We start from the raw sequence: 26,940 nt of genomic DNA, 5'->3' as shown, positions 1-26,940 counted from the left end.
ACACACCTGGTGTATGTGCCCCTCCCCCTACACCGGACAACAGTGTTCCAAACTAGGTTGTACGTCGGACGGCATTACAGCTGCGCTGGATGACGTACTACAGTATAGAGGAAACAGAGCTTAGCTTTCTCGGAAGTGAAACCTTTCCTGGCTGCAAGGACAGTCCTGAAAGACTTCCCGTGATGCGAGAAGCGTGACGATCCGCGACGTTCCTCGCCCAATACGCGATCTCGTTCGAATTCAGAATGTAACCTACCCGCGCTCTCCTGCACCCTGTCAATGCAGTCTCAGTCTTGTTGCACATAGTTCGCGACTCATAGCCGAAAACCATCACGTCCATCACGAACGCAAAAGTGCATGCAGACACGGAGTGCCTGCATCAGGGTGAGTCCGGGATACACCCAGTGGGCGATGTTATTTATGTATCGTCTCTCGTACGTCGTTATGTCATGTAAAAACAACAAAGATGAAATACCTTTAAGTTCAATTTCTGACGGTGTAGGGTACTTTATCCGACAGGTCCCTCATGTGTATGCATTGGTTGTCGTGTAATAACTGTAGGAACTACAGTTCTTCTTTTCAAAGCCCATATTAGTTGCATGTTAGCTACCGTGTCGCTACTGAAACCGCTGCTTGCTGAAAGGGTGGGGAAATGATTGTATTCTCTTCAACTCGAACAGTGACACAGTGACTACTAAGGGAGCCACTGCTCAGTAGAAGTGGTGTCCCAGTGGCGAGGGAACTAATGGAAACGCAAATCCCCTAGGGTTTCTCACTTAAAAACTGGAACACACGTACAAGCTGCCACAATGAGGGCTGGCATACAGAGACGAGGATACGACTATAAGGAAAGCATAAAAGATATTCGCCTCCTCAATGTTCGCGCGCTCCCTGGAAAAGAACTTCGAAAGGGTTTGCTGCGCGTTGTCTTTTCTTGCGATTCAAAAGTAGGAAAGGATGGCGTAATACTTCGTTAACTGTTAACGTGCATGCAGAACAAGAACCACAACATACAATACGGGGCATCAAGCATCATGAATGTGTCATGCTTTGCTTTTACGCTAAACAGAATCAACCTGCGAATTGATAGGTGATGCGTTTGTCACCCCGATTCGAAGAAGCATGACTATAGCATTTATTCTCCGGGACCTTTCCGTTCCAGACTGTTCTGACTCGATCAGAAGGTTCGTCAGTTCCAGCCCCGTGAGAAACAAGGCAGTTACTTCCTTTCTCATGACTGTCCGATATAGTATATCCCTTACCCGCTGAGCCTAAATTGTCCCCCTGAGAGAACTGTTACTTTCTCATGACTAGTCCTTCGGACTTTACATGTTCGCTCCAGTTAATCAGAAGCGGTGGCGGCGGTTGCCGGCGCCGTAGAAAAGAAATACTCTTAGGGGTACGCAGGTATAGAGGAAATTAACATTCTGCGTCATCAGCGGCCGATATCTTAAAACACAACTCGGCAGAATGACATTGTCTCCAAATAGCGTACACGTCCGCCCCGCGGCGTGATGGATGCACACACAATACGGGGGCTACAAGCGCTGCATGCCTCAATGAACTCGAGTTCATTTTCACTGCTTCCTCGCCAACGATATCGCTTCTTGAACTGCGTGCTGTGGGCCGAAAGCAGGTCGCAGTTCTCAGAGAACGGGAACTGCGCGGGTGAAGTGATTCTTCAAACACGATTGGGCTCAACAGCGAAATGTAAAACGAAAATGACGTTTAAAAGGCGAGTCTTGACTTCTCATCTCACACCAGAGAACCTACAATTCATGGCGCCAATTCGTTCGCGTAGCGAGTGATTCTACCCATAATTGTAACGCATGGAGAAGGAACCTGGAACGTAACTCTGGCTATCAATGGCACATCCCTACATTCAGCGCCGTGCTTCACGTCCCATTTAACTGTTTCCAGCTGTTTACCCCTCATCCTTCTATTGAGGATGAAAGCCCCCGTGTTGGCATTCGCCCCTTACATTACCACAAGACCATCACAACATTACACTGCGGCTTCGACTTCCTCCTGAGCTCCTGTTAACTTTTCTTCTGTTGTATTTCCTGTTTCCTATATCGAGTATAGTAACCGTCCGTCCACGACCGCTTTTTCGTTGTTTGTCATTGTATCTGTCGAATAAGAGAGCAATTTCTCCATTAAGTACACTCCACTGACGTTCGAAAACCGAATGTCTTACGAGTCACTTCTCATAGTTTCTTTTTCTTCAGCACTTCCCTCCCACAGTAGTCCTCCCGTGTACCTTTAGGTGCTATTCGATACAATTTAGGGACCCTCTGCTCCTTTCCACGATCCCTTCCATGTATTCACTCGTAGCGTAAAGCAGCGTTCTAGGCTAAACCGCATAGCATTTCCATCAACAGTTGCCTCCCAAAAGCCCCACGTAACGAGCAATTAAAGCTTCGGATACTCCGGGCGAAACCATTTTACATTCCGTGAGACCGCACTGCTTTCGATGAACTGATTTCAACGAAATCGCCTTCCGTCGACAGCCATAATCGCCAGAACACTGCCGTAGTAGATTTTTATCACCTATTTTGTGGATCGAACGAGCTAACTCAACCTACAACGCATATGCAGCCAGTAGTCCTACGTGGCATCGAAGAAGGGATTCTCGCTGCGATTTGACGCAAAATCAAACACTCGAGTTCCGGAAACTGCGCGTTGTACTGTGACTACGAAACAGCGACTGGCCAGAATGTCACGAGAGCAAGCCACAACGAATACGGCATAGTGGGTGGACACACCAAGGCGCAATTTCCAGCTTCTGTGTATTCATTCAAGGACACGCTGCATGTGCCTCGTAGCGATGTGGCTACCTAAAAAGTGTTTTCCCCAGAAAACAGTTTCTCCGATCAGTAGACAAGGGTCCGTCGTAAAGTTCCCTTTTGCTATTCCTGAGAAGCAGACGCGCCATTATTGATGCTGACGGGCCAAGTCCAACGGGTGTACGTTGGCTGCGGACACGCCAACACGTGGCCTAATTAAGTTGCCCACCTTTTCATAGAACTGTGGGTCACGGCAGAATATTGCAGTCTAGGCATGAAGCCGCTGCGACTGGGGGTGGGAAGTGGCACCAATCATGCCCTGGCCAGTGGGCTGACCAGGACCTAACAAAGTACCACACAACGACCCACCAGGGGTGCCCGTCACCGACGTCACTACAGACGCTCCTTTTGAGCTGGCCGATGGTAGAGACAAGCCGCGACTTTCATCACTAGCGTATAACTGCCGAATCATCTGCTTCTCTGGCCGCCATATGAACAACAACTCCTCGTACGGCGACGTTAGTGTTGCGCCGTCACTGTACGAGCCAGTGCTAAGGAATTCTCGTACGGGAAGGCTCTCCGGTGGAGGAAACGGATGAGCTGGTTCGTGCTCTGCAGTCGGCTTTTCTTGGGCGAGATGCACCCAGTGATCGCGGTAAGGAGCAGTCGGAGGGCTGTTGTCGTAGTAAGTGCACAGTGTGTCAGCGTCAAACGCAGACTCAGGCACCCGTGCCAGTGCAGCCTCACAGCAATACAGCCACAGTGTGTGCACACGGGCGAGCTTCGTATTTTCCCTGTACATACCCACCACAATAAACAAAACATCGAAATGCCAGGGGAGAAACACGCAATTTTGAGTCACAATAAAAAACAGGCAAAACACTACTGAGCAAAGCTGCATTTTCACTGTTATCGCCACAGAGCTACAGGTACTCTCTAGTACTGGTAAGAACTGCGGCCCCCACTTGCTGACTAGTAACACAGAATCTTCCTTACTTGCAGGCAAGCATGTTATTCGTGTTGTTTTTTCCGGCCACAACATGAGTTACTCCTTCCTCGTCGAACCTCTTGTATACCTTCGCACCGAGGCGCTGCGCAAGTTCGGCCTGCCGTTCTTCGCAGTCAGCTACCGCAGCTCCTGGAGAAAAGGTTTTTCTAAAACCCGTGAAGAAAATCCCTACACCGGAGAGTACCTTTTGCTGGAAATTGCACAGGATCGCGCCAATGCTGCAAACAAAGAAACCAACACACACGACCCCCTGGCACTCACACCCACCGGGGTACCCCCCCACACGACTTCTTTGGCAATACAGAGCGTAACAGGAGACACATTACGGGAAATATCGTGCCAGAAGCAACCTCCAGCTGCAATTCCGAATCAGACCTAGACCCTGCAGAAGGGTAACATATCTAAGAGTAGTACGACCCTACAGAGACAAACCATCCAGTTTCTTAGGCATCTAAACACTCGTTCAGGCCATCAAGTGGCAAGCACTCAACAACATTCTCGTGGACTTCGAGGTGACTCGCCAAACCCGTGCATTGGCGTCCAACTACGCGACAGATCGTCCCACTTCCCCCTCGTTGTCATACTTGGCATTGACTGGATCCTTGAAGAACTCCGCATGAAGATGCAAAAACAACTTCAGCATGCATTCCAAATGCCTGTCCCAGTCACAGGGCTTTTTCCCGTCTGCAGCCGCTCGACTTAGATGCTGTTGAACAGGTGTGTTAGTTGACTGTGTATCTTGTCCCACCGGGGGAAAAGAACCACAGCCAACCGGATCCATCACGCCCTCGTCCTCGTTTTGTCTATTCCCCAGAACGTCCGGTGCTGTCATGCCTTCAATGCCGTTCGATAAAGGGGGGTAGTAAGCGTTCAGCTCTGTCTTATGCGAGTCGAAGAAGTCATAATGTTGTGCCTTTACTACGTGAGTTAGAGGCAAGTCTGTCCAGATGTTCTGCCGATCATCGAAGGCAACAATGCACCTTTTATCCATGCCTTCGTACAGTCGGCGGACGGCTTTATTTTCTGATGCCTCTCCTCTGAAGCCACTGTCACGTGCGACAATCCTAGGGACATGCAAGGGACACACACAGGACACACATGGACTTCAACGCTTCGCTCTCGCGTACTGGACCTGCATGTGTCGAAACCTGTCTTTACCGTATGAACACCGACGCACCCTGTTACGCTCCACATGTCGCTGCTTATTTTCGTCTCTTCCATCTTCGGCCGTAACACGACTCGTTCTGGAACATTACACACTTTTGTCCCGGACATCGCCTTGCTCGGATGAAGCAGAGGTCGGCATTTTCGTGCCGTCGAGTGGCAGTTTCCTGATAAAAACCTGCCGACCAGCGGCTTGCAGAACGTCAACATTCTTTCTGACACACTGTCCCACCGCTGCGTCCAATTGCAAAACCGAGTGCCACCGCACTGTCACCGTAAACCGCTGTACATGGATCCCATTCCATCTGCCCGCCTTGCCTTCAGACCCATGCACGCTTCGACATAAGTGAAGCGTGACAGTCGAAGCTGTCTGCGACAGCGATCTCCGGCGTGCGGGATCTGCTTTTGTATCACTTTCAAAGGATCTTTTGAGTGAGACGACGAGCCCAAGGCAACAGCAATTTTCCACGTGTACACGTACTTCACAGTGACTTTGTAACCTCGACCACACAGTCAGAAACGACAACTTCGGTCGTCACCACCTTCGGCTTCGTGATGAATTTGGTCGCGAAATTTGTCTGTTTTTTGGCTGTGGTGGCGTGCTGCCCGCCGCACCAATATTATGCAAGCCAGCATGTGTTGCCACAAGTTACCATCGTTGTGAGCGACGCCCACTTTTGCTCTAGTGTTGGGCGGCCTTAGTGGAATTTGGCATGAGAAGCTACAGCAAACGGTGCTAACGAAAAAACAAACTAGTGCCGAAAAACCAAACTGTAACCGGTACAACAGTGCGCCAAACAGGGTCGTTCTGCAGTTCAACAGTTGGTGTTTCACCGATGAGCAAAGGTGCTCAAGTGGATTCCATTGTAACTTTGTGCGTACGTGCCGGTTCCTCTTCTAGTGGGACTGCCTGTCCAACCACCTTGCCTTGTATGACACCTAATCTAGTCAAACCTGACTACGATACACTTTGGTGGTCTGTGTGGCATCCGAAGAACCAGCAGATCAGTCATCAGCCTCCCGACAGCCCGCTGCGTCACTCCCTGGGACTAAAACCGGGTTCACTGCGACATCGCGCAACACGAGAAACTTCCCAACAACACAGGTGTCAAACTATGTAAACGGGCATAGGTACAGCGAAACGATACCGATGCTTACGCGGGAGACTTTGAGAGCAACCTGCATGCTTGCTCGCAAAATGACTTGTTCGGACCGCTCACCTGGTTTAAAATCATAGACTGATCCATTCCCCCACAACATACCCGAAGACTCTTTCTGCTTCGCATGCATCTTCGCTCTGAAAGAAGTGCTTCATCATTCCCCGCTTGATGTAGGGTTACCTGAACCGAGCTAGGTCAACTAGTTTGTCTTGGGTGTAGCGGACTCCTTACAACGGTTTTAAGCGTTCCTTCTTCCTAGAAACCGCCTACTCTTTACTTACCGATCCTGGAAAAGTTGACGATTGCCATCCAAAATCGCGATGACTATGTCGGCGTATTCTTGAGTAGCATTTGTGTACACGCTCATCTCGTAGAACGGCTCCAGCTTCTTCAAGAACGTCCTCAGATGGGGTCGAAGTTTCATATAATAAGTCTTGCGGTTGCACGGCAGCTCAAATCGATACAGTTCGGGTTCTCCATACGGATCAATCCAATCCTGTAGCCGCACGTCGCAGCCAGTGGCTGATGCTGCCTGAGCATGCAGCAGCGTGTTGTCCAGGTCCAGCAAGAGAGGTAACTTGCCTCGCGCCACGCACGTGTTCTGAAGCTCCGGTGGTAGCGTGCCAGGCGGGGGAGGCGTCGGAGGGTTTTTAAGCTCCAAAACGCTTCTATCAATAGAGCTAACATAGCGAATCACTTCGGATGGAGCCTTATCTCCTAACGCGCATGTTTTCTCCATTCCCGAAGCACATTCTGAAGATAAGAGCGTCTCGCCACTCGAATCGTTTATTTCATGCGGCGGCGCAGACACAGCTCCATCCGCATTATGCTGCTTTCGTTGTCGCAGCAATCGCGGATCTACAGGCCGTGCCCGGCCCATGCTTGAACTACGCTCAGAAGCATTTGCAGTGCCGAGTGCGGGAAAACTCATCGGTGATTGTCCTGGAACTGTCTGCGACCTCAAGCTACTCTGGCCATCAACTGCACCTGCTGAAGTCACTAGTGCCCCACCCGCAGACGTGTCAGCAAAAGGCCGATGCTCTGAAGTGTTGTTTCTGGTGCCTGTGTTACCAAAAGCAGTCGCGGCACATGAAGACGGAGGTCGGAACAACGCTCCTCGCGGGGCTGGTCCGAGTAAACTAGGAGCCTCTGACGCGACTCCCGACGGAAGTAGGGGTGCTGAGACACCGAAACCACCCTCAAAAGAGACAGACAAGCCTCCAGGAGAGTTGAAGGAGCCCCAATTATTAGGCACAGTAGCAGCTTGACCCTCCCGGTGTGCATCTGTTGCGCCTGCGAACGAAGGAGCAGATTTGTCCGTCGCTCCCGGAACAGGCTCTGCCGCCCCCTGGGAGTACGGTCGAGCAACTCCCGATATGACTTCTTCCTGTCCCGAACGTGTCGTCCGACCGTCTTTCTTCGCCTCCTCCACCTCACCGTCTTCCATTTCATCGTCGCTCTCATCTGCGCTGACCTCACTCATATGCAGAACAGAATCCTCTGTGTCAGCGTGTCCCCCAGCTCCATTCCAGGGAGACGGACAGCTCATCTGAGTGGACACTCCATCAGCTAAGCCGGAGGTCGAGTTAAGCTGGGCGGCCGCTCCGCCATCCCAGATGCCCGCTTTATCTCTACTCCCCGAGGGGTCCAAGCTACCGGCGGGATTCCTCAACCCTCCAAGCGCATCCGGCGGTATGCCCGCACACGTGTCGTCCAACCGCATGTGCCGCGGCATGACCAAGAACGGTTGGCCAGCCGCCTGTGCCACACTCATAAACGCGGCCTTGACCCGTTTTGGACACAGTCCGCCGTGCTGGTAACTAATGATTTGATCTGCGTACACACTTGTTCGACGTCCGTCAAACCCTCGCCGGCTCCGTGACAACGCCAAAGGGCGTCGCTTGCGCTGCTGGCCACCTCCGAAATCACGCCCCCCGTCACCAGTCGGGCACACACTGGCAGACCCGCTGTCGTGGTGTGAATCCCTGCCAGACCAAGCCCCTGCGGAATTACCTGCGAAATTTCCGGGGTGGTCTGCAGCTCCTTCCTTCGCGGCAGAGCCACTCTTCACTGGAAACTGCTGCGCAGCGTGACTGCTAAGGTCGAATTGACGCACATCGCGGCAGTTCCCTAAGTGGTGAGTCCCCGCCCCCGGGGGATCCGAGGGCCCCGAAACCGCTCTAGGTCGGAATGATTGCTTGACATTTGGGAAACTTCTAATATCTCGTACGTGGTCTAAGTCGCCACGTCCAGACCCCTCGTTACCTCCAGCGCCGCCTAACCCTCCCGGTGAACTACCGCCGGGTCTCGGACCCCCCGAAGCAGCAAAACCATGTCCTGCATGCCTCATTCGGGGAAATCCACGTGAGCTCACCACAGCGCTGCTGCCCCCAAAGCGTGGTTCTCGACTTCGTGATCGACCCTGAAAGCCACCTTCTTCCTGATAGTCCTCCCCACGTGGCATTCCCGCTTGTGCCAGATCAGCTGGTCTCACAAGCCCAACAGACCCAGGCTGGCCTAGCAGTGACTGAGGCGGATACGCGACAACAGCATCAACGGGTCCCACAGGAGACGGACCGGACGCGGACATCTTCATAGGAAGGTATGCAAGCGGTAAATGAGAAGCGAAATCCCCGGGCACCGCTCGAGGTATCCGATCATCTACGGGGCCACCTCCCCGCTCTGAAGGAGACGCCAGACCACCCTGCCGCGTCGGTCTCGTTGGGGTCGCAGAGTTAAATCCACCAGCTCTATTACATACCCCACTAGGTGGATCCCCGCCGTTTGTCATCGCTCTCCTTGCGGAGAAATCCTCGAGTCGAGCACGTTCTTGGACCAAAACAGAATTACGCACGTGCGAGACGCGTACCGAGCGTTATTCCGAAAAGAGCGGAATCAGGAGCCGGCGAACACTGCGGCTGCAGGAAACACGACGCAGGAAGAAACTGCACCCAACACATGGCCACACTCGACATGCCTGCAATCGTACACAGCGAAATGCGCTCGCAAGACACAGGTAAAACGCCACGGACTGTGCCAGAACCCAGAACCCGAAGACTGGACGCCAGGGGATCCTGGCGACAAAGAACCTCTTCAGATCCGTGACGAAGAATCTCGGGCTGCCACAGTGAACGCGTGATCAGTCGTAGCGCTGTAGAGCCTTTTGTTTAAAATTATCCACTCGGGCTTCATCCAACACTTCTGCTTGCTAGAGACCGCACCTTCAGAAAACCGTAAAGTGACCACGTCACGGTAATTACATTTCGCGGCGCTTCTCTTACGCATACAACTATTGCCAATGTGATATCTGAAAGAACACTGCCAGCTCCAAGGATAAGCCTGAACCACTAGAAAACGCTTCCTTGCGCCCCCCCCCTAAGCGTGGAAAAATTCACGCGTTTGCGGTATAACAAAAAACTACCAGCAGTCCACGGAGACAATCCACGGCGACGGTACTCAGGTTCATTTCGAGAAATATGATGGAATATCCACTGAGCAATAACAACAATGAATGCATTGAACCGATTCCTCCCGTAGGAACGTACTTCGCAGTTGTTGGGCTGCTGGAAAATTCTGGCCCGACACGTGCGTGAGCCTAGAGGTGTTCATCGGCCCCCGTGAGCCATACAGTGCGGGAAATGTAGCATGCACCGAATAATGCCGCTTAATATCCGCACGATTTGTGTCTGCTGGATTTCCCTTTCCAGTTTGCTGGAACTGCATCCTTCCAACCGTACCAAGCGTCCAAACCGCAACGAACAACCCCGGCCGCCACGCCGTGTCACGTGGAGGCTGTCGCCACGATGGGAGTGACTAAACGTCGTGCATATGGCTCTCACGATCCCTATCAGCAGTTGTTCATGTGAATTGCCCGTGAAAATGCAAGGTTACGTCTTCCGCGCCATCGGGGGGTCATCTACAGTTATGCTGTTGCTTCCACCGCAAAAAAGCGGCGCTTTGCGACGCCTCGTGTCAGTCACAGAGTGCCTGCAGCACTTATCCACTGACAGATACACGGAAGTCCTTGGATATCCTACTCAGTCCTTCGAGAGTACGGTTGCATCGCTGTACAGGGTGCAATTTATCCCAAATAAGGCGAAGAACCCCAGAGACACACCGCCAAGGAAGGCCGACGCACAAAGGAAGAAAGAGCACTTCCACGCCTGGCGACGCAGTAGGGCGCGACAGAGTGTGTGGAGGCAAACGTCAGGGCTCTACGAGTGCGGGTGACTATATACCGGTTTTTCCACCTTTCCCATTCTGTAACCCCACGGGACTGGAGCTTTTTTTATTTAATCTTAGTAAAGGCAGATTAATAACGATGAACAAAAACTCGCAACTCGTTTCCGCTTCGGGTGGTACCCTTTCGCGACAGGGGCCCTCGCCATCGCTGCTCGTCCTGAAAATATCCCCCTTTCAGCACTCCCGCAATACAACTGCGCCACCCGTGCGTGGGTCGTCACTTCCGGTAAGCAGGCTGCCACCCTGGATGATCCTCATACCTACTCTGGGGACCCGAGAGAGTTGCATGCGAGTGTTTTCCAAAAAGCGCAGACATCAAAGACAGCAGAAGCAGAATTCGGTTTTTCTCTGTCCATGCGAAAGCCGTGTGAACGTTTTAAACGCGTACGTGTGCAACTGGATCATCCTCTGATGATTCGTCGACGATGGCAAATTCGTGAATTCCAACGCCGGCAGACGCCAACACATGCAGACGCCCGATCAAGACTGAGAAACAAGTCACCAAATGGCAAAGCAGGTTTTTAAAACCTCCGGGCATAAAGCTTTAGTAGCTCGACGTCATTTCTGCAGAAAAGGTGGGGCGTCAGCTTAAGCAGCTAGGACACTCTGGTAGTCATTTGGGTGTCCACTCCATATTTACCGGAACTCGGAACAGCAGTGGACCTGCGATGAGTGCGTCGACGTTTACTTTTTTCTACGGCGCATGCAAGGTCGTCTCTAAACCAACACGGGAAGCGCACCTTCCGCAGAGAGTGGTCAGACATCAGTCTTCAGGCGGTCATCAGGGGAGGGTGAAGCGGCCTGGTGTTGTTTGGTGTGCCTGTTCGTCGACTGTGACATCTCTTGTGGAGAGGAGGGGAGACACCCTGGTGCTACGGGCTGCAACGTGAGCGTGTGGTCCACGAGACAAATTGTTGCCGAGCAGGAAAGTTCAAAAAAGAGCTGGATATCCTTTTCTTGTGACGATTGGAGGCTTGACCTCATGCGTGACCGCCAGGGAGCGCTGCCGCAGGGCCTCCACCACTTTAGAGCACGTAACACTGCGCAGCGCATGTTATAAATACGAGGGCAGGAGTATCGCCTTTCCAGTGGTAGTCAACTTGCATGGAATAACCTGACAGCACACAAAGGTACAGACACTTGCATCTTGAATGCTTGTCAGGCGGCATGGATTCCGATGAAAAATAAACTTGCTTACACCAGACGGTGAAGTGGGTGCAACAACGCATCCATATCGCGTGCCCCTGCTTTAACGCAGAGCCAGAGCTGAAAAGACCAGGGAGAAAGTGTACAGAAAATGCCAGACAAAAGCGTGTCCGCGTGTGGACAAAACGATGAGTGAATAGATCACTACGCCAACAGAATTTCTACGCTGTTTCTTGCTGTCAGAAGAATACCGCTCCCGATAATTTCGTTGGATTCCCTGAGTGTCTGGCTTCTCATGTTATTCTTTTCTTGCACCTATAAGGCAACCAAAATAGAGAATGGGATCACGTATATGCTTGACGGTAGTTGGACCTTTTGCTTAACAGACATGAGCAATGTATTGGTACGGTGAAGGCTTGTAGCGTTAGTCTTCTCTCCAAGTGCCCTTTTGTTTTCCTGTGACCCCCACCCATCTTTTTTTTTCGTCTGTTCCTCCTCTGGATTCTCTACTCCGTGTCACCTGTCTGGTTCCGTTACCATCCTTCCTATCATTTCGTCTTGCAACCTCTGGCTGTTCCGGTCTACGCAAGCCTATCATGCGTGTGCTATTTTTATTCTTTTCTCTGAGAACTCACAAGCTGATGGAGCGGCGGAGACCTACACAGGATGCAAATGGAAAGAGGGGATGTGTTCGTGGGGCAGGGAGGGAAACCGGGCATGCATATAATGCTAGGAGAAATACGGTCACTTCTCTGGTGGAGACGGAACGATGACTGGAGTCAGTCGTACAGAGCAGTAAACTCAAAAAACACCATGCTGGTAGTACGACGAAAAGTCCAGGTGAACGCCTTGTACGCGCCGGAACGAGCTGTGCACTGCTTCTCTATACGTCACTATTTCCCTTGAGATCTGACGATTTGATTCTGCTTGTATGTAGAAGTTTAGACACCATTACGGAAATTTTAGACTGTGTTCGAAAATTGTGATGCTCTGTGCGCGTCTATGTGTTCACACGATGCAGCGGGCGCAGGGCTCGACATATCCGGGCACCAGCGAGCCACTGGACATGTCAAATCTGACCAAAATTTGATCAGTGCACCCTCGGTTGTCTACAAAGATTTCTGGCAGTGGAAGGCTTTTATTCTCTCTCTTCGACCTTGTGGACTTAGCGTCCTTCGGGCGTATTTGTTGAATACGCTGACTGTCGTCCCGCTGGCTGCATCTCAAAGAGCTGTACTGTTCTTCAAACTACAAATCCAAAAGCGAACCGTAAGTGTGCCGCACTAACGTGGATACTCGGGGTGTACAAATGGATCTTTGCCTCCATTTAATAAAGTGGGAGAGACATGCTGAGACGAAAGGCGTGCTCGTGCTAAACAGACTGTGGACGACGCACACGTGCATGCAGACGACCTTGTCCACTTGTCCGGTTTCCGCTAATTAGCCGAAGACGGGCCTGCCAGTCCGCCGACCAAAACTGTCTGAGTGCATGTGCGAGTGGAAAGCTGCCCTCTCGAGTCCGGTGTTTCCGTCAACGGCGAAGCCATTTCCCCGGAGCTTTCGCGTTTGAGGAGGAAATCGTAGTTTTTGGGCTAAAGTGCCCCGTTGCTAGCGCTTTGCAAGCTAGACTGGTCGTCGTGGGGGGCCTCGGGGAAGTGTCGGCATCGCGTTGCCGTAATACGGAGAGCTTGGCAACAGCGAGTATTATTAAGGCTTGTTTCTTGTTCGTGTTTTTTCTTTTCAAACTCTATTTCCCGCTTGGAATCCTGAGCGGGTGTTAGCTGTTGCGGTTGAGGAAACATTGTGCCACCTTGTCAGACACATCTATGCCCCACCGAAAGTCAGGATGTTTTGGAGCCTCCTCTGCCCGGATCTCGTCCACAGCAGCTGAGGGGACAGAAGAAAGCAAGGTTGCGCACTTGGTAGCGTTTCTGTGGAAACGGAAGATGGAACAGAGGTTTTTTTCTGTTCGCGCGTACGCAAACACACCCTCCAGGGAGGGCTGTCCCTGCTGTTGGACGATGTCTAGGTCTGCGAGAGGGGGGCAGCATTTGCCGTTTTCTTCTCGTTTCGCGTACTTCTCCTCGGACGCTGTCTTTTGTGGCTGAACAACAGGCATTCAGGCTTGATATCTCCAGTAGACTAGCTGGTACACTGGCAATGCGGTATTTGGGGATTTCCACGGCGAGTTCCCTCCACTCTCACGCTCAAGACAGCCGAACGAACCGCACCGGAGGGATGTGTGATGGCGTGCATCACGGCGAAACATACACCAGCAATAAAGTTGTCCAACGAATACAAAAGAACCGCATTAAGGAGAGGGGTTGGGCAGAGCAGCCACTTGACACCCGTGGGTTGATTCCGGTGACACTGCCGGCAGCATTTCTCGGTTCTTGTTCCCAATGTTTCTTTTCCTATTCCTTGATACGGTAGCTCCGTACATTCACAGGAACTGGATGCGTCCTTGATTCTGTAGAGAAACCAGGCTTCCACCGTTGAGCAGACGTGGCCTCTCCGCGCCTGCGCCGTCGTCTTGACCGAACCGCAAACTCGCGTTTCGTGAGGCGGAGCAGGTAACTGGTCGGTGAGTGCCGCACCTTGGCTTTTCATTTCCCCTCTTGTACTCTCCTCCATTTGGATTGGTGGGGTAGATCTCAGCGTGAACTTTCCTCGTCACCTCGTTTTGCCGCTGCTGTCAGAGCTTGCGTATACACGCATGCCGTGTGTTGTACCAGTTCGCGAACAGCCCCCTTCTACTCTGTCCACATTTGAGCTTTTCCCACCGCGTGGTGCTTCCACTTTTTTTGCGAGCATGACGAACTTCGTTGCTGACACCTCATCGCCTCGTGACGGTGATGGGGGAAATGAACGTGCATCCTCCGTTTCTCCGCTAGCGGCGAACACGACCCACCCTCAAACTATGGTAGCTTCGCCGGGAGCAGCGGCAACACAGTGTACATACATCCACGACAGCGTGGCAGACACCGGTTCTTCGTCGCTGCTGCTCGACCGAGCAGCGACAAATGTTTCCACTCCAGTCCTAGCGGATCCGACCTCTCGGGTTGCAGTGCAAGTCACTGACACCGCTTTCTCCGGGGTTGTCCCGGCGGCTCGCGTGTTGACTCCTTCAGTATCCAGGCTCGAAGACGAGCAGTCCTCGCTTCCTGTTGCATCGTCGACTGTCTCTGACCGTGGGTGTCGAACTGCTTGCGACTCCAGCAATGTTGCGTCTGCGGTGAGACGCGACCGCGAAGCTTCCCAGCTCTCTGTCCCTGCTGTTTCTTCTCCCCTCTCACCAACTGTGCCGGGCAGGTCCGATTCCGTGTCTTCCTCCGTGGTAGAGACGCTAGGACAGCCCTCGGAGTTAGACCGCGACGGACTAGATAGCGACAGCAGGGGGGAATTCAGGAGCCACGTAGATGTCGAAAAAGACGCAGAGTCAGCGGCAGACTCCAAGCGCGCCAATTTCAACTGGGAAGCCGAGGCCTCATACGTTCGGAATCCGAATGTGGAACGAACCGATGTGTCGGGCGCGCACACTCTTCCCGTAAAAGCCGGCACAGACGCACCAGGAGCCGTGCCTTGGCAGCATGCAGACGCCAAAAAGCCACGTGCTCCATGCAAGCACGAGGTAGACCAGAAGTCGGGCGAGGCAAAGGCAGACGCCGACAACAGACCCGCGGGAGATGCTTCTGGGGGTGCTAGCCAAAGCGGGCAACATGCTGCCGAGACAGATGAAAGCTATCGCAGACGCGAGAAAACGAAGAAGGAACACTCCGACGAAGGCGCGTTGCTGCGCCCCAAGAAGAAGCGCGGGGACAAGAAGGCAGACGAGGGTGACGAATCTCCCACGAAGAAAAGGAAAGAGAGACCTGGCGAGGAAGGAGATGGAAAAACGGCCAAAGAGCAGAACAAGGCACGCGAAGGCGGCGGCTTAGAAGGTGGCGCAAAGAAGCCTCTCTCCAGACAGAAACGACTCAAGAAACGACGCACTCCAAATGCTCATGCCTCATCGAGCGACTCGGAGGATGAACCTCGCGGTCGCCGCAGTGGTGTTTCCAAGAAAAGGAAAAGCAAACCCTCGGATGGACACACAGATGGGGATTCTTCGCCCGAAGACTCTGATCAGGTAAGAGACAAGCGCATGAGTTTCATGAGGCTTCGCATTGGCCCCTTCGACGATCTGAGGCTCGAAGTGCTTCTCGCCCCGAGCTTGGAGTTCTGGTCCGGGCGCTTCTTAGCAGGTAGATTTGCCACTTACATTTCGGTTCACTAGACTCTTCGAGACCCAGTTCGCGGGCTGCGAAAAGCGACCTTCAGAAAACTTTGAGGCTCTGAGAGAAAAAATTCTTCCATCCGCTTCCAGACCTGGCTGGCACCGGTACGATGGGTACATTTGACGTGGCCGTCACTTCTTTTGGAACCTGCGTCGGAAAGGAAGAACGTTTGCCAGTCCAGTGCTGCCGAAGTTCTCTGTAATCCGCATGTAGTGATGCCTCGACGCAGGAGTAGCTGCGCTGTCCCAGACAGTGCCGCCGATGCCTGGTTCGCGTCTTCGAAGCAGCTTGTTGCAGATTCAGGCTGCCTCGTGACATGTCTCTCTGTAGCTGTCACACTACATCTTTCAACCGCGTAGCCTTTCCCCCACCCCCCTCTCCCGACTCCCCTTCTCCCCAAACACACTCACGGCAAAAACTGTTTCTTCTTATGGCTTCGTAGCACACAACCTCCTAGAGGCGGACATACGACTGCTGTGTCGTCTGGACACGGGTGTTTTTCTGCAGTGGAAGTTGACCGTCACTGAGTGCTTGTCATTAGGGTCAGATTATCCAGGACCGCTTAGGCTTGTTTGGAAACAGTTCAGACAGCTGATGTTAAACCCAGTGTCAATGAATGCGGGGAGCCACAGGTGGTGTCAGCCCAGCGTCGAACCGCGAGGACCCGTCTACATGTCGATGAGCGGAATCATGAGACTTGAGGGACAGGCACACCCCAAGCACATGCAAGTGTCTTCCTGGACATTGCTGCAAGAGAAGGCTTGTCGTGGTGGGGGAGTGACTTCAGAGCGTACGCGTCGAAACGTTAGCACGAGGCAGTGTTCGCGACTGACAGGTTAGCATCGTGTATATTTTTGTACCTCTTGAACACCGTTTTTCCCGTGCATGTGAACGAATAACGGCTCTTGTTTCTTTGAGCGATTCATGCGTTGTGTAGGAGGCGGACCGGGAGCTGGAGGTGTACGTAGAAGCGATCACAAAGAAGCTCTGGACCATCTACACACAGCAAGTCGCGGATGCCCAAGAACTGCTTGAGCAGCAGATTTCAAAAGGAGGTCTTAACGCCGTGTCCAACGAAGTACGAGTAGAAAAGAAGACACAGACACCTCCTGGGTTGGGGGCACCTCCCATAAGGGGACTCTCTGGATCTGGATCACGTATTCACACGCACAGTGTGGAACTGGATTTGCGTGGATAGATCAGTTCACGGGGGAACACGCCTACCGAGAGCAAGGGATTGTAGGTTTTTCCATTCCTGAAAGTCGTCAAGAATTCCCTGTCCGGAGAGGACGATCTCGTCAGACTAAATATCGCTGACTTTTTTGTATGAGCAGCTTAGCGCGCAGCGACCCTAGGTTTCACTATTTCCAGTCTGTATGACATTGTGCTCGAGTTGGCTGTCGTCCGGACATCCGCGTGAGTTCCCAGCAAGCAGCAGTGCCTTACACCGCCGTTTTTCTCTTGCATTCTTTTCCAGACCTGTGTTGCGTGCATGTTGTCACCAGGGTGTGGCGACGGCCCTCATGACAGCGTGTGCTCCTCGACGCGTCGACATGACTTCGCTTCTCGCCGGCGCGCTCGAATGTACGTGAGATGTTTTTCGCGGCGCAGGAGTCTCTGCGCTTAGGCGCCTCACACAGGTTCAAGCTTCACTGCTAGCTGTCGAACCGTTGTCGAACGAAGCGCTCCGTTTGTTCACTTCCGAGGCGGGAGAATCGAGTGCGGACGGTGCAGACTGCTACCTCCGCCGTCGTGTGTGCTCTCTCGAGTGGCGAAGGGCCTCAGCTGACTTTTCTGCTGTCTGGGAACCTGAGGATCAAAACGTTTTCCTGTCCATGTGGGAGACGCGTCGAACAGCCACGGCCCTCCGGGACAGGCGACACTTCGTTGTGACTTCCTAGAGCCGCTGTCGTTGCCACGCGCGTGGATCTCTGGAACGTTCGAAAGACCGGGCCACAGTCGAAACCCGGTTCACTGTGAGAACAGTTGCAGACTTCTCTCCCAGCACCTCCATTTCTTATCAAGCCACTTGACCTCCTAGCCTTCCCACGAGAATGTACAAGTCCTGGTCTGGACCGTCACAGCCGATAGCTGCACCTCGTAGTGTGTTGTCCCCAGCGACGTCTTCGGTCGTCTTGTTCTTGTTCGCATCGAGAGACCGAAAATCCCCTTGACGGGGGGTTCCAGCGGATGATGGCAGAGAGACAAGTGTTGCCTAGGCGCTCCGCGTGCCGCAAGCTCACCCACGACTGGTAGCTGATCTGTGCATGCCTGCGAAGCGGGAACAATCTGGAAATTTGAGCTCCGCTCGTGGGGAGGTGTCTCAACTTTCTGCCCACTAGCTGCTCTTGTGCGGGACTCCCTGGGGTCTTCGTAGGTGCCAAAAATCGCGATAGGGCCGACAGTGGCAAGCTACCTTTCTCAGCGAGAGGACAACTCTGTCTCTGCACGGCGGTGGCATCAAACTCGCACAGTGACACCCGAAAGGGTTGCGGACTCGCCTCCACCTTCAGGGTCCCCACGAAGGCTCTGGCAGAACTGTTGCGGCTCTGATGTGGAGATCCAGCCAGGCCCAGCAGCGCGTTTTTTTCCGTCTGTAGATTTTCACGTTACCACGGGCGTATTTAAGCAGAAAGGGATTTTCTGTTTTCACGACGAGACATCACCTCTGCATGTGTGTGAGAGGCGTTGAACTTCTCTGGCGCCACAAAGGGTGGTCGAGTCATGGTTTTTCGAGGCCCGCGTCGTTCCACGGCAACGTTTATGCTCCGAAGGCGAGGCTTAAGACGCTAGCGACCACGAATGATTGGTGGTGGACACTGAAAAAGTCTCTCTCTCTGATTTCTCTGCTTCTGTTTGTTGCTGTGTTTCCAGGCAAACAACTCGCAACGCGGCGTCTGCTCACTTCCCTCACGGAGTTCCCTCGGTCAATTAGGGAGCCGTCGCCGCCTCGAATCTCTGAGAGCGACATTCTCGAGCTGGCAGTCGCTCATGCAGAGACGGACATGTCTGCGTCTTCCCAAGAGCCGAACGCGTCCCCAGAGGCTGTGCGCCACGCGCCTCGACCGGGGAAGCCACCTCGCGAGTCCATTCCCTCGAAGCACGACCTCATCCACGTGAGTGCTGACCAAGACGCCTCGTGTTGCCCCTGCTGTTCGTCTACTTGTCTGAACCTGGTTCTCGCCCCGCTCTTAGCGTCGTCTGAGAAGGCGGGAGAGACAGGTGAGGCCGCTGGTGCAGACGCTCGCCTTCGCGCCCAGCTGAACGTGCAGGACTGCTGCTGCTGCTGCGTCATTCACGCGCCGTCGGGGCCGAGCAGCGACGACGAGGGGCCATCTCGGCCCTCGTATTCGACCGCGGGCTGGGCGTACGCAGACCAGGCGACCGCGTTTGACCAGGCCAAGTCGAAGCCCCAGTACACCGCAAGCGACGACGATGACAGCCTCCGAGGCGAGGTTGGATCGAGTCGCGTAGATCGCGGCGGCTCCAGTCGCCCTCCCACTCAGACCGGCGGGCGCGGCCGACGCGGCGCTGGTCTCCGCGGCGGCGTGGGAAGCCGCACGCAGGCCTTGGGCCAGAGCCCAATGCGGCGCCAGGCCCTGGGCCTTCTTTCCAGAACAGGGGCAAGTGCCCCGCTGAATCGAGGCGCCATGTTCGGCACTCCGGACCAGCGACCGGAGAAGTGGATGCCACGCTCTGCGGCGATGCGGCGACTCCAGCAGAGCTCGATACGCTCCGCAGGAGCTGGGGAGAAGGCCCCACCGCACGGAGGTGCCGGAGGTGGGGCCCACGGCGCTCAGGCGAGAACGAGTGCGAAGCGAGGAGGCTTGGGCCTAAGTGCGGGCCGGGGTCGCGTGGGGAAACCGACAAAGGCTGCTTCAAGCAGCAGCAGCGACACGAGCAGCGACACGAGCAGCGACAGCAGCTCGAGCAGCGAGGATGAGACAGCTGCGAGGACTGCTACCTCGCGCGAGCGGAAGAAGAGAGAAACTGCCAAGGGCGGCGCTGAACACCTGAAGAAGTACCCCCACACAGGAGGCGGGGGCACGACGCGCACAGGCGGGAGCCCGCTAGATCGCGCCACGCTGAAGGCGCGACTGCAGAGATTCTGTAGACAGGACGGTGAACAGAAACTTCCAGTGCTCAAGGAGGTACGCTTCCCAGGTCTCGATGGAGAAGAGGGGTGACAGGGAAGAAGACATTGCTCATGCGTCGTCGGAATGATGTTCTGCACAGAAGAGAAGGTTAGAAGCAAAGAAAGTTGGGGTTCCGTCCTTGTGGAGGTTTGCATTGAGATGGCGTACCTCGAACGTGTGGGCCTTGACACTAAAGAAGACAGACCTTCAAGCGATGAGACGAACTCAAACCCGTGTAGTTTGGTTCCGATATTTCGCGAAAATGCGACGAATGGAATTCGTCAACGCAGGTGCTGAAGACTTTGTCAAGGAGAGCTTTTCCTGTGGGCTGCACTGCGGGAGAGACCCGCGGTTTTCTCCGTTTCGCGTGCTCTGGGGGGCTTGAAGTCTTCCATTCTGGCCCTCACTGTCTCTGCTTTGCTTACAGGCCTGTGTGGCGATGTTCGTGACAGCAATGAAGGAGTTGTGTGTCGAGCCTTGGGCGCAACACTTTTCCATTCGTAAGTTTCGCAAACTCCTGGCGATCGTGCCTTCAAAAACTTATGTGTGCATGCAAGAGATGTTCTTGCCACCGAAACGCGCTCGATTGCATTTCGGGATGCGGTAGGCACGCACTGAGGCGATTCACGGAAACCGAGTGCGGGGGTGGTTGGCGGGGAATGACAACACTCTACCAAGTTCTTTTCTTTCAAGGGATTGTTGCGCTCCATACAGTTGTAAGTAAAAGGTGTGTTCGAGATCTGAGCGAGCGGTGGAGAGCGTTGATGCATGCGAGAGTACAGTCAGAAACCGTATCGCAGTCGCATGTGCCTGTGAAGTTCCGGCTTTCTGTGCCCCGTTAAATCGACCTTTTTTATGCACGAGTGCGTGAACCTCCCTATGGGTGTCAATTCCGTCTCGGCACTGAGTGTGGATATTCACGAGTTTTTTTGGCTCCTGGCGCTTTGAGTGTATTCTAACGGGGAGAAAGGAGGAATCTGTGTTTCAGAGAACGCTAGATGTCTGCTTGTTACATGGATATCGATTTGAGACTTTCCATGCGCTCCTTCCGTATGCCATCCACTGCGCATTTAAAAGTTCGATGCAGGGATCGTTGTCAAGCGCAAAAGGGAGCTATTCCCACTGACTTCCGATAGACGACTGAAGGGGAGTTCTGAACCTGCGTTCGGTCCTGTGATTCTTTTGCGTCCAGGAATTCTCCTGCGTTCGGCTGACGCAGCTCTTCCTCAGTTCCTGCGGAAGAGTGGACTTCTTCTTCTTCGCGAATGGATGGAAGGACTCGCAACATCTCCAGAGAGCGTCGAAGAGCACGAAGGCATGCTGATTTCTGTCCTCAAACTCCTCCATCGGCTCCGGCCGACTCGCCAGGACATCGCTCAGGCCAAGGTACGTGCCGCTGCCCTCCTCGGACGTCTCCCGCCTCTGCTCTGGTGTCTGGCGCGAAGGGTCTGGGGCTCAAAGGCAAGGCGACAGAGAGAAGAGAGAAACGAGCCAGAGAAAAGAGAGAGGAGAAGTAGAAGAGACAGGAGACGTAGGGGATGCAGAAGGCCCACCAGACAGCGTTAAGCGGCTTTGAGAGCAGGGAAGGTCATGGACGAACGACAGGGTAATGTTGCAGTCGTGTGACCAGTGCGTCTCCTGTCACCACAAGTTTGTCGTGAGATTTCCACTTCGAAGCTGAACAGTGTTTCACGCCGTCGGGCAGAGACATTCTTCCGCGTTGAAGAAAACCTGTTAAACTCGATTTACCTCTCTGGAAAGGCGTCCGCTTTTGCCTTCAGATCGGCCTTCTCGTCCGAGGCATGGCGCAGCGGAAGAAGGTGTTGAAGTGTGACTTTGAAGCATGCAGCGAGGAAGTCTCGGCCGTGGCGGAGAAGTTGCTGGAGAAGTGGAGGGCGATGTTCGCTCCATCTCAGGTAAGGACTCGTTTTCGCACCGGCGAGTTCGTCTCTCAGTTCTGGACGGGGACATGTTGGGTCCCTGGGGGGTTGTGCGGCGAGACGGTGTAGGGTTTACTTCTCTCGAGTGCAGACTGACGCCGGTCTCTGTCTCCGAGAGCAACTGAGGAGCATGCAGTGGAACAGCGGGATTTTGAGTCGCTTGCGGCGAGCGTGGGGCCCGTCGGCCGCTCCCGTACACTTTTCGGTTTTTTTTGGCATTTCTAGAGTGATCGCTTGCAGTGGGGTGCAGGGTCGACGTTTTCAGAGGAGAGCTGGCGCTGTTCTTTTTCTTCCATGACGTACTCATGGCTTGTGTGTGCGGACTCCTCAGCCTTCCGACGGGCAAGTGCAGACTCCGGCAAGGGCACCTGGCAGCGCCGCGTCAGAAGCAGGTCGCTCGACCTCGAGGCTAGCGGATTCGTTTCTCTCGCGAGGAGCTGCTCAGGGAGAGGCTCCTTCCGTGGGGGCTTCTGAGGCGCCTGCACTGCCCCGGCCTGGTGCGCGAAGTGAGTCACCCATGACTGACGCTGCACCGGAAACGGAGACAGGCCGGTCGGCGCTGAACGGCGGCGAGGAGACACGCCGAGAGACTGGGAAGCAGAGTGCGCTCGGGGGCGAGAGAAAGGCGAGAGTGGAGGAGGCACTGCGCTCTCTCGAGGAGCTTGGCTGGAACTTGGAAGACAAAGACAAGCAACGGCGACTTGAAATCGAAGGAACGTACTCGCCGACGGCAGACACTGACGAGGTCCAGGAGGTCCAGCCCGTTCCGCGAAAAGCCACGGAGGATCATAGACGTGAGTTTTACCTTTTCAGAACTAAAGACAGGAGTTCTGGGGTGTCTCCGGTCTTTCTCGTTGCTGCACAGGTCTTGCCTCACGGGGAGCCGCGTGATCGGGAGCCATTCATTCGAGCGGTTTCTGTGGCCGAGATGCGTTGTTTTATGGAGAATCTGGAGTGAGTCGTTTTGAGTTTGTTTTCGTAGGTCGCGTCCATTTCTGTCCGACCCGGCAAGCGGTTGCAGACATGGTTTTCTTCAATAATCTTGATGAGCCTCGCGTCGTGAACGTAAGTTCTAGAGCAGGGGGCGATGCGCTCCTTGACGACCCACCAGCAGTGGTTCAACTGTGCAAGACGTGAATCTTCTTCATACCGAGCAAACATAGAGAGAACAGAAGACTTGAGTATAAAATCCATCCTTATCGGGAGTAGAAGGGGTTCATCCAGTTCCTGACCAGGTAGTCCAATGAGGATCCAGCCCGCCGATACGTCGTACAGCCGAACAGCTGGGAGAGGCGTTTGAGTTTTAGTGACTGCCGTAGCCTAACGGCTTGTATGCCTGCGTTGGTTTCGCAAGTGTACGATGGGCGGCACGATACTTCACGCGGGACACAAGAGAACTTAGCCTGCAGCGCGCTCTGCCCTCGTCGGCAGGTGGGGGAAGATGATCTCGAATTCAAGCCGCTGGGACATGACAGAGAGAAGGAAAGCCATAGCAAGAGAACGAGTGGCATTCGCTCGATAAGAAGATTACAAGTTCTTGAGTTAATCGGGTGATACGGTGTGTACGTACTTCCTGTCTACTTTGGCTAGACCTTTGTATTTTATCCGTGTGCTCTGCATCGCAAGTCCCCTCTATATCTTTGTCTGGTTTCACTGAATGCTGGTACTCCAAACATTTGCAGGCATTCCTCTAGCGTTGGGAAGTGCTTTAGACGCTTCTTTTTGTGATGGTGTGTCTGCAGGCGTCCGTGAAGAATGGACAGAAACTGAAGGGAGATGAGGCAGCAGAGCACCTCGCGTGCCTGCGTCAGAGCAAGGCCGAAGCCGACAGCTTTGACAGACTTCGTCGCATGCATACTTACAAGGAGATCGACGGCTGCACTGCGACCGGATCTGTACGTGTCTCTGCGGTGCCTTAACTTGGGGACGGGGAGGGCATGCGTGCAGAACAGCTCTTGAAAAAACAGTGTCTTCAGTCGCTTAGGCAGAGAGCATTCTTGCGCATCCAACTGCTTCAACGAGTTTCGTCTACCTCGGGTTCAGCATGTAGAGTTTACGGTTTTCGTTCCTGCCCAGCAGGCTGTTCTTTCTCCAATGCATCTGGTGCTTTCGCACGGGCAGTCCTCTTGGTTCTTCTAAGTTCCCCACTTCGTTACGGAGTGAGCCAAGTTGGAGGTCGACGAGTGACGCCGTACCGAATACGTCAGAGAGCGATGGGAACCTGATTTCTCCCGTTTCCACCGTGAAGTTCCACACTAGAGTGTACACCGGCGTTTTTCACGAAACAGAGCCTGCGGCTCGCTTTTTTTAAATTTTTTTTGTGCTTTGTCTTTTAGGGGGAGCACCGCGTGAGCGGGACGAAGCCTGCAACAGAAAGTCATACGCACCGGCGCGACGCCCCGATGAAGTTCACGACTCCTCTGCGTGAGCGAAGAAGAAATCGGACAATGTGTTGCACTTTTCAATCTCATGGGATCGTCACGTTCGCCAGGTTTCAGTTCGGAAAACTCGGATCTTTGATATTTCGAGACAGATGCTTGGGGACAGATCTAGGAGAGGAGCAGGGGTAGCCGCCGGCACACGACTGACCAGTCCCCAGTCGTGAGTGTGTGAGGGACATGTGTCTTTGCAGGGGAATCATGTCGACGCTTTGCTGTTTTTCTTCAGCGCTTGATTTCTCGGACGGGAAACCTCCGCATGCGTACCCGAGCCCGCCACCTGCTCCGGTGCCGCCGCATCCGGAGTCGCCGCCTGTTAGAGTGGAGCCCCCGAAGCAGCTTTTCGCAACTACTCCTTTTTCTTTTCTCGCCATCCCTACCATTTCGTCTGATGCCCAAGGGGCGCCCGCGCCGAAGCTACATGTGGACGACGATGTGGCGAAAGGCATGAGCCTTCCCCTCGAGGGACTTTCTCGAGGGACATCTGACGAAGGCACTCGAAGGCCTGACCCGGCGGCCGATGGGGACAGCCGAGGGCTGCCGGGTTCCGCCCCTGCGGCTGGGGGGCCGTTGGCAATGCCGCCTTTTGGTTTGCCTCCTGGACCGGTGAGACAGAGAATTCCGAGCGAAAACCGATGCGTCTATGGATGCCGGAATGCGCCGGAGCGTTCGCAGTGAATCCTTCCCAGAGAAAGCTTCAAAGTTATCCGCGTACAGCTGATGGTTCTTCGAGACGCTGGGCGTTCCAGGCGTAAAATGTGGACGACTGTAGCCAGGCAAAAGAAAAGGCAGGGTTGCAAGACACGATTCAATCATCTGGGGAGAGGGGTTTGTAAGCTAGCGCAGTCCTCACTGTTGTCTTGTGAGTGTCTGTTTTGTCTGTCCTTCAGCCCTTGGTGGCAGGCCCTCCAGGCGTTCCCTTTTTTCCGGCTCCGTGTTTCCCCCCGATGGGGGCTCCAGGTTTCCCGCCGTTCGGACCGCCCTATGTGGCGCTGCCTCCTCCAGGCTTCATGCAGCCGCCGCCCCACGGCATCTTTGGCCTTCCACCTCAGTCTGAAGGATTTGGAGCAGGGACACCATGCGCTGGGCGTTCCAGTGGCTTTCCTCCGCAAGCGCCGGGTCGGGGAAGAGGCCCCCCTCGAGGTCGAGGAGGCCACCCCGCAGGGGGCCGGCGACCGGAAGGAAGGGGACCGGCGGGGGATAGGGGCCGCGGCGTGGCTGAAGAAGAGGGAAGCGGGAGAGGAAGAAGGTAGACCGGTGTCCGGGGTCTTCGGAGGTTTCAGAGAGTCGCTTGAAGGAAAGAGGCGCTTTGAGGAAAGGCCAGGCTGGGTTGCTCGTTGTGAGCGCTTCCGAGGACGTGAAGGGTTCAAGGGCGTACTGCGCGCACCCCGGGAGAGGCACACTGGGAACTGCAGTTTCCTTCAGAGATTTTTCAAGACAGTGGTAGAGGCAAGCGCTGTGGCTGCCAACAGTGTGGGAACGTTATTCGTAATCGAGAACGGATGACTTTTTATCAAATCTGCGTTTTCCACTTTCGTTCGGTCCCATCGGAGTTTTCTCAGCGAAATGAGGAACATGGAGAGTCGGGAGCTCGTGTGTTGGTTCAGTTTTCCCGTGTTGGTTGTCTGTGATGGAGCGGCTCGGGGACCCACGATACGCGCCACTTGAGGTAGTCTATCGATCTACGTAAAGGTTCACTCATAGAGGATTTTGGCAAAACTTCTTTGCCTCTTGCATGCAAGCGAGGGACAACAAGCATGCACTTACAGGGCGGTCCTGCTAGGCCGTGACCACACTTCCCACTTGTTGCTGGCTTTCAGCGCTTGAGATGGAAATAGACTCCGGAGACATGAGAGCGTGGCGCGCGCGGCACCGGTTGAAATCTAAAATGGAGAAACACGCCGGTGGGATCCGGCTATAGAGGGAGTTTTGTCTGAGGATTCGTGTTGGCGGCCGTTAAGCTACGCGAAACAAACTTGGTTTTCCCTGGCCGATGTGCAGTTCGTTCGAAACCGCTAGAACTGTCCCGCTGCAACACAGCGGTGCAAGTTTTTAGGTACCGGAGAGCAGGCCGCGTCGATGGGGGCTCCTCAAAAATTCCTAACCTGGAGCGAGACTGTGGAATTGCGGCAATTACCACAGGAGTGTTAAAATGTTCAGCGCTATATTCTATGCACTGACGATCGCAAGCGGAGGTAGGTCGCGTAAAAAGGGGAATGTTTTTTTGAGGGCACCTATGTAGCGTTTTACGTGGAAGAGTTGGCAAACAAAATAACACTGTGCTCGGACGATTATAAAATTCGTTCCAACGCTTCTCGTGAACAGGCGCCCAGCTCGAGTGCATGAAACACTCGCATTCTTGCCTCCGTTGACTTCTTGGAAACGGCAGACTTTCCGAGTGACCTCCGTGCCGACGCATCCGATGCTAGAATCGTGAAGTTCAGCACCATCACCAGTGGCACCATTTTTTTACAGCGCGATCAATTTTATCAGTCTGACCCGTCATGCACGTCAGTTTGCTTCCAAATCATCCAAGAGACAAACATGTTAACATAATCTAAAACATACTCAGAGAATCTTATCCACTCCATCAAAGCCCCCTCGATATGAAAATGCGCTTCACCCACCTTACAGAAACAACA

The 26,940-nt window shown here is 53.9% G+C and overlaps 3 protein-coding genes across 3 annotated transcripts; 2 read left to right on the top strand and 1 right to left on the bottom strand.

The window, feature by feature from the left end:
• Window positions 1-889: 889 nt before the first annotated feature.
• TGME49_269700 (NLI interacting factor family phosphatase) lies at window positions 890-8,910 on the bottom strand (the record flags this gene model as incomplete). Its single annotated transcript, XM_002365610.2, has 4 exons — window positions 890-3,580; window positions 3,783-4,013; window positions 4,380-4,859; window positions 6,401-8,910. The coding sequence occupies 4 exons, from the start codon at window positions 8,908-8,910 to the stop codon at window positions 3,055-3,057; spliced, it is 3,747 nt and encodes a 1,248-aa protein (XP_002365651.2). The 3' UTR covers window positions 890-3,054.
• Window positions 8,911-12,509: 3,599 nt separating this feature from the next.
• On the top strand, window positions 12,510-13,940 carry TGME49_269705 (hypothetical protein; the record flags this gene model as incomplete). Its single annotated transcript, XM_018781554.1, has 2 exons — window positions 12,510-12,776; window positions 13,623-13,940. The coding sequence occupies 2 exons, from the start codon at window positions 12,510-12,512 to the stop codon at window positions 13,938-13,940; spliced, it is 585 nt and encodes a 194-aa protein (XP_018636590.1).
• Window positions 13,941-14,223: 283 nt separating this feature from the next.
• TGME49_269710 (hypothetical protein) lies at window positions 14,224-25,830 on the top strand (the record flags this gene model as incomplete). Its single annotated transcript, XM_018781555.1, has 13 exons — window positions 14,224-15,636; window positions 16,722-16,862; window positions 17,290-17,368; window positions 18,659-19,935; window positions 20,348-20,420; window positions 21,113-21,306; window positions 21,702-21,836; window positions 22,192-22,654; window positions 22,843-22,925; window positions 23,603-23,755; window positions 24,197-24,284; window positions 24,528-24,904; window positions 25,189-25,830. 13 exons carry the CDS (start codon window positions 14,224-14,226, stop codon window positions 25,549-25,551), a joined length of 4,839 nt encoding a protein of 1,612 aa, XP_018636591.1. The 3' UTR covers window positions 25,552-25,830.
• Window positions 25,831-26,940: the final 1,110 nt, after the last annotated feature.

This window comes from Toxoplasma gondii, chromosome VIII (assembly GCF_000006565.2).
Source record: "Toxoplasma gondii ME49 chromosome VIII, whole genome shotgun sequence".
Classification (NCBI taxonomy): domain Eukaryota; phylum Apicomplexa; class Conoidasida; order Eucoccidiorida; family Sarcocystidae; genus Toxoplasma; species Toxoplasma gondii.
The sequence above is the reverse complement of the archived record's forward strand: the minus strand, read 5'-3'. Positions and strand labels throughout refer to the sequence as shown.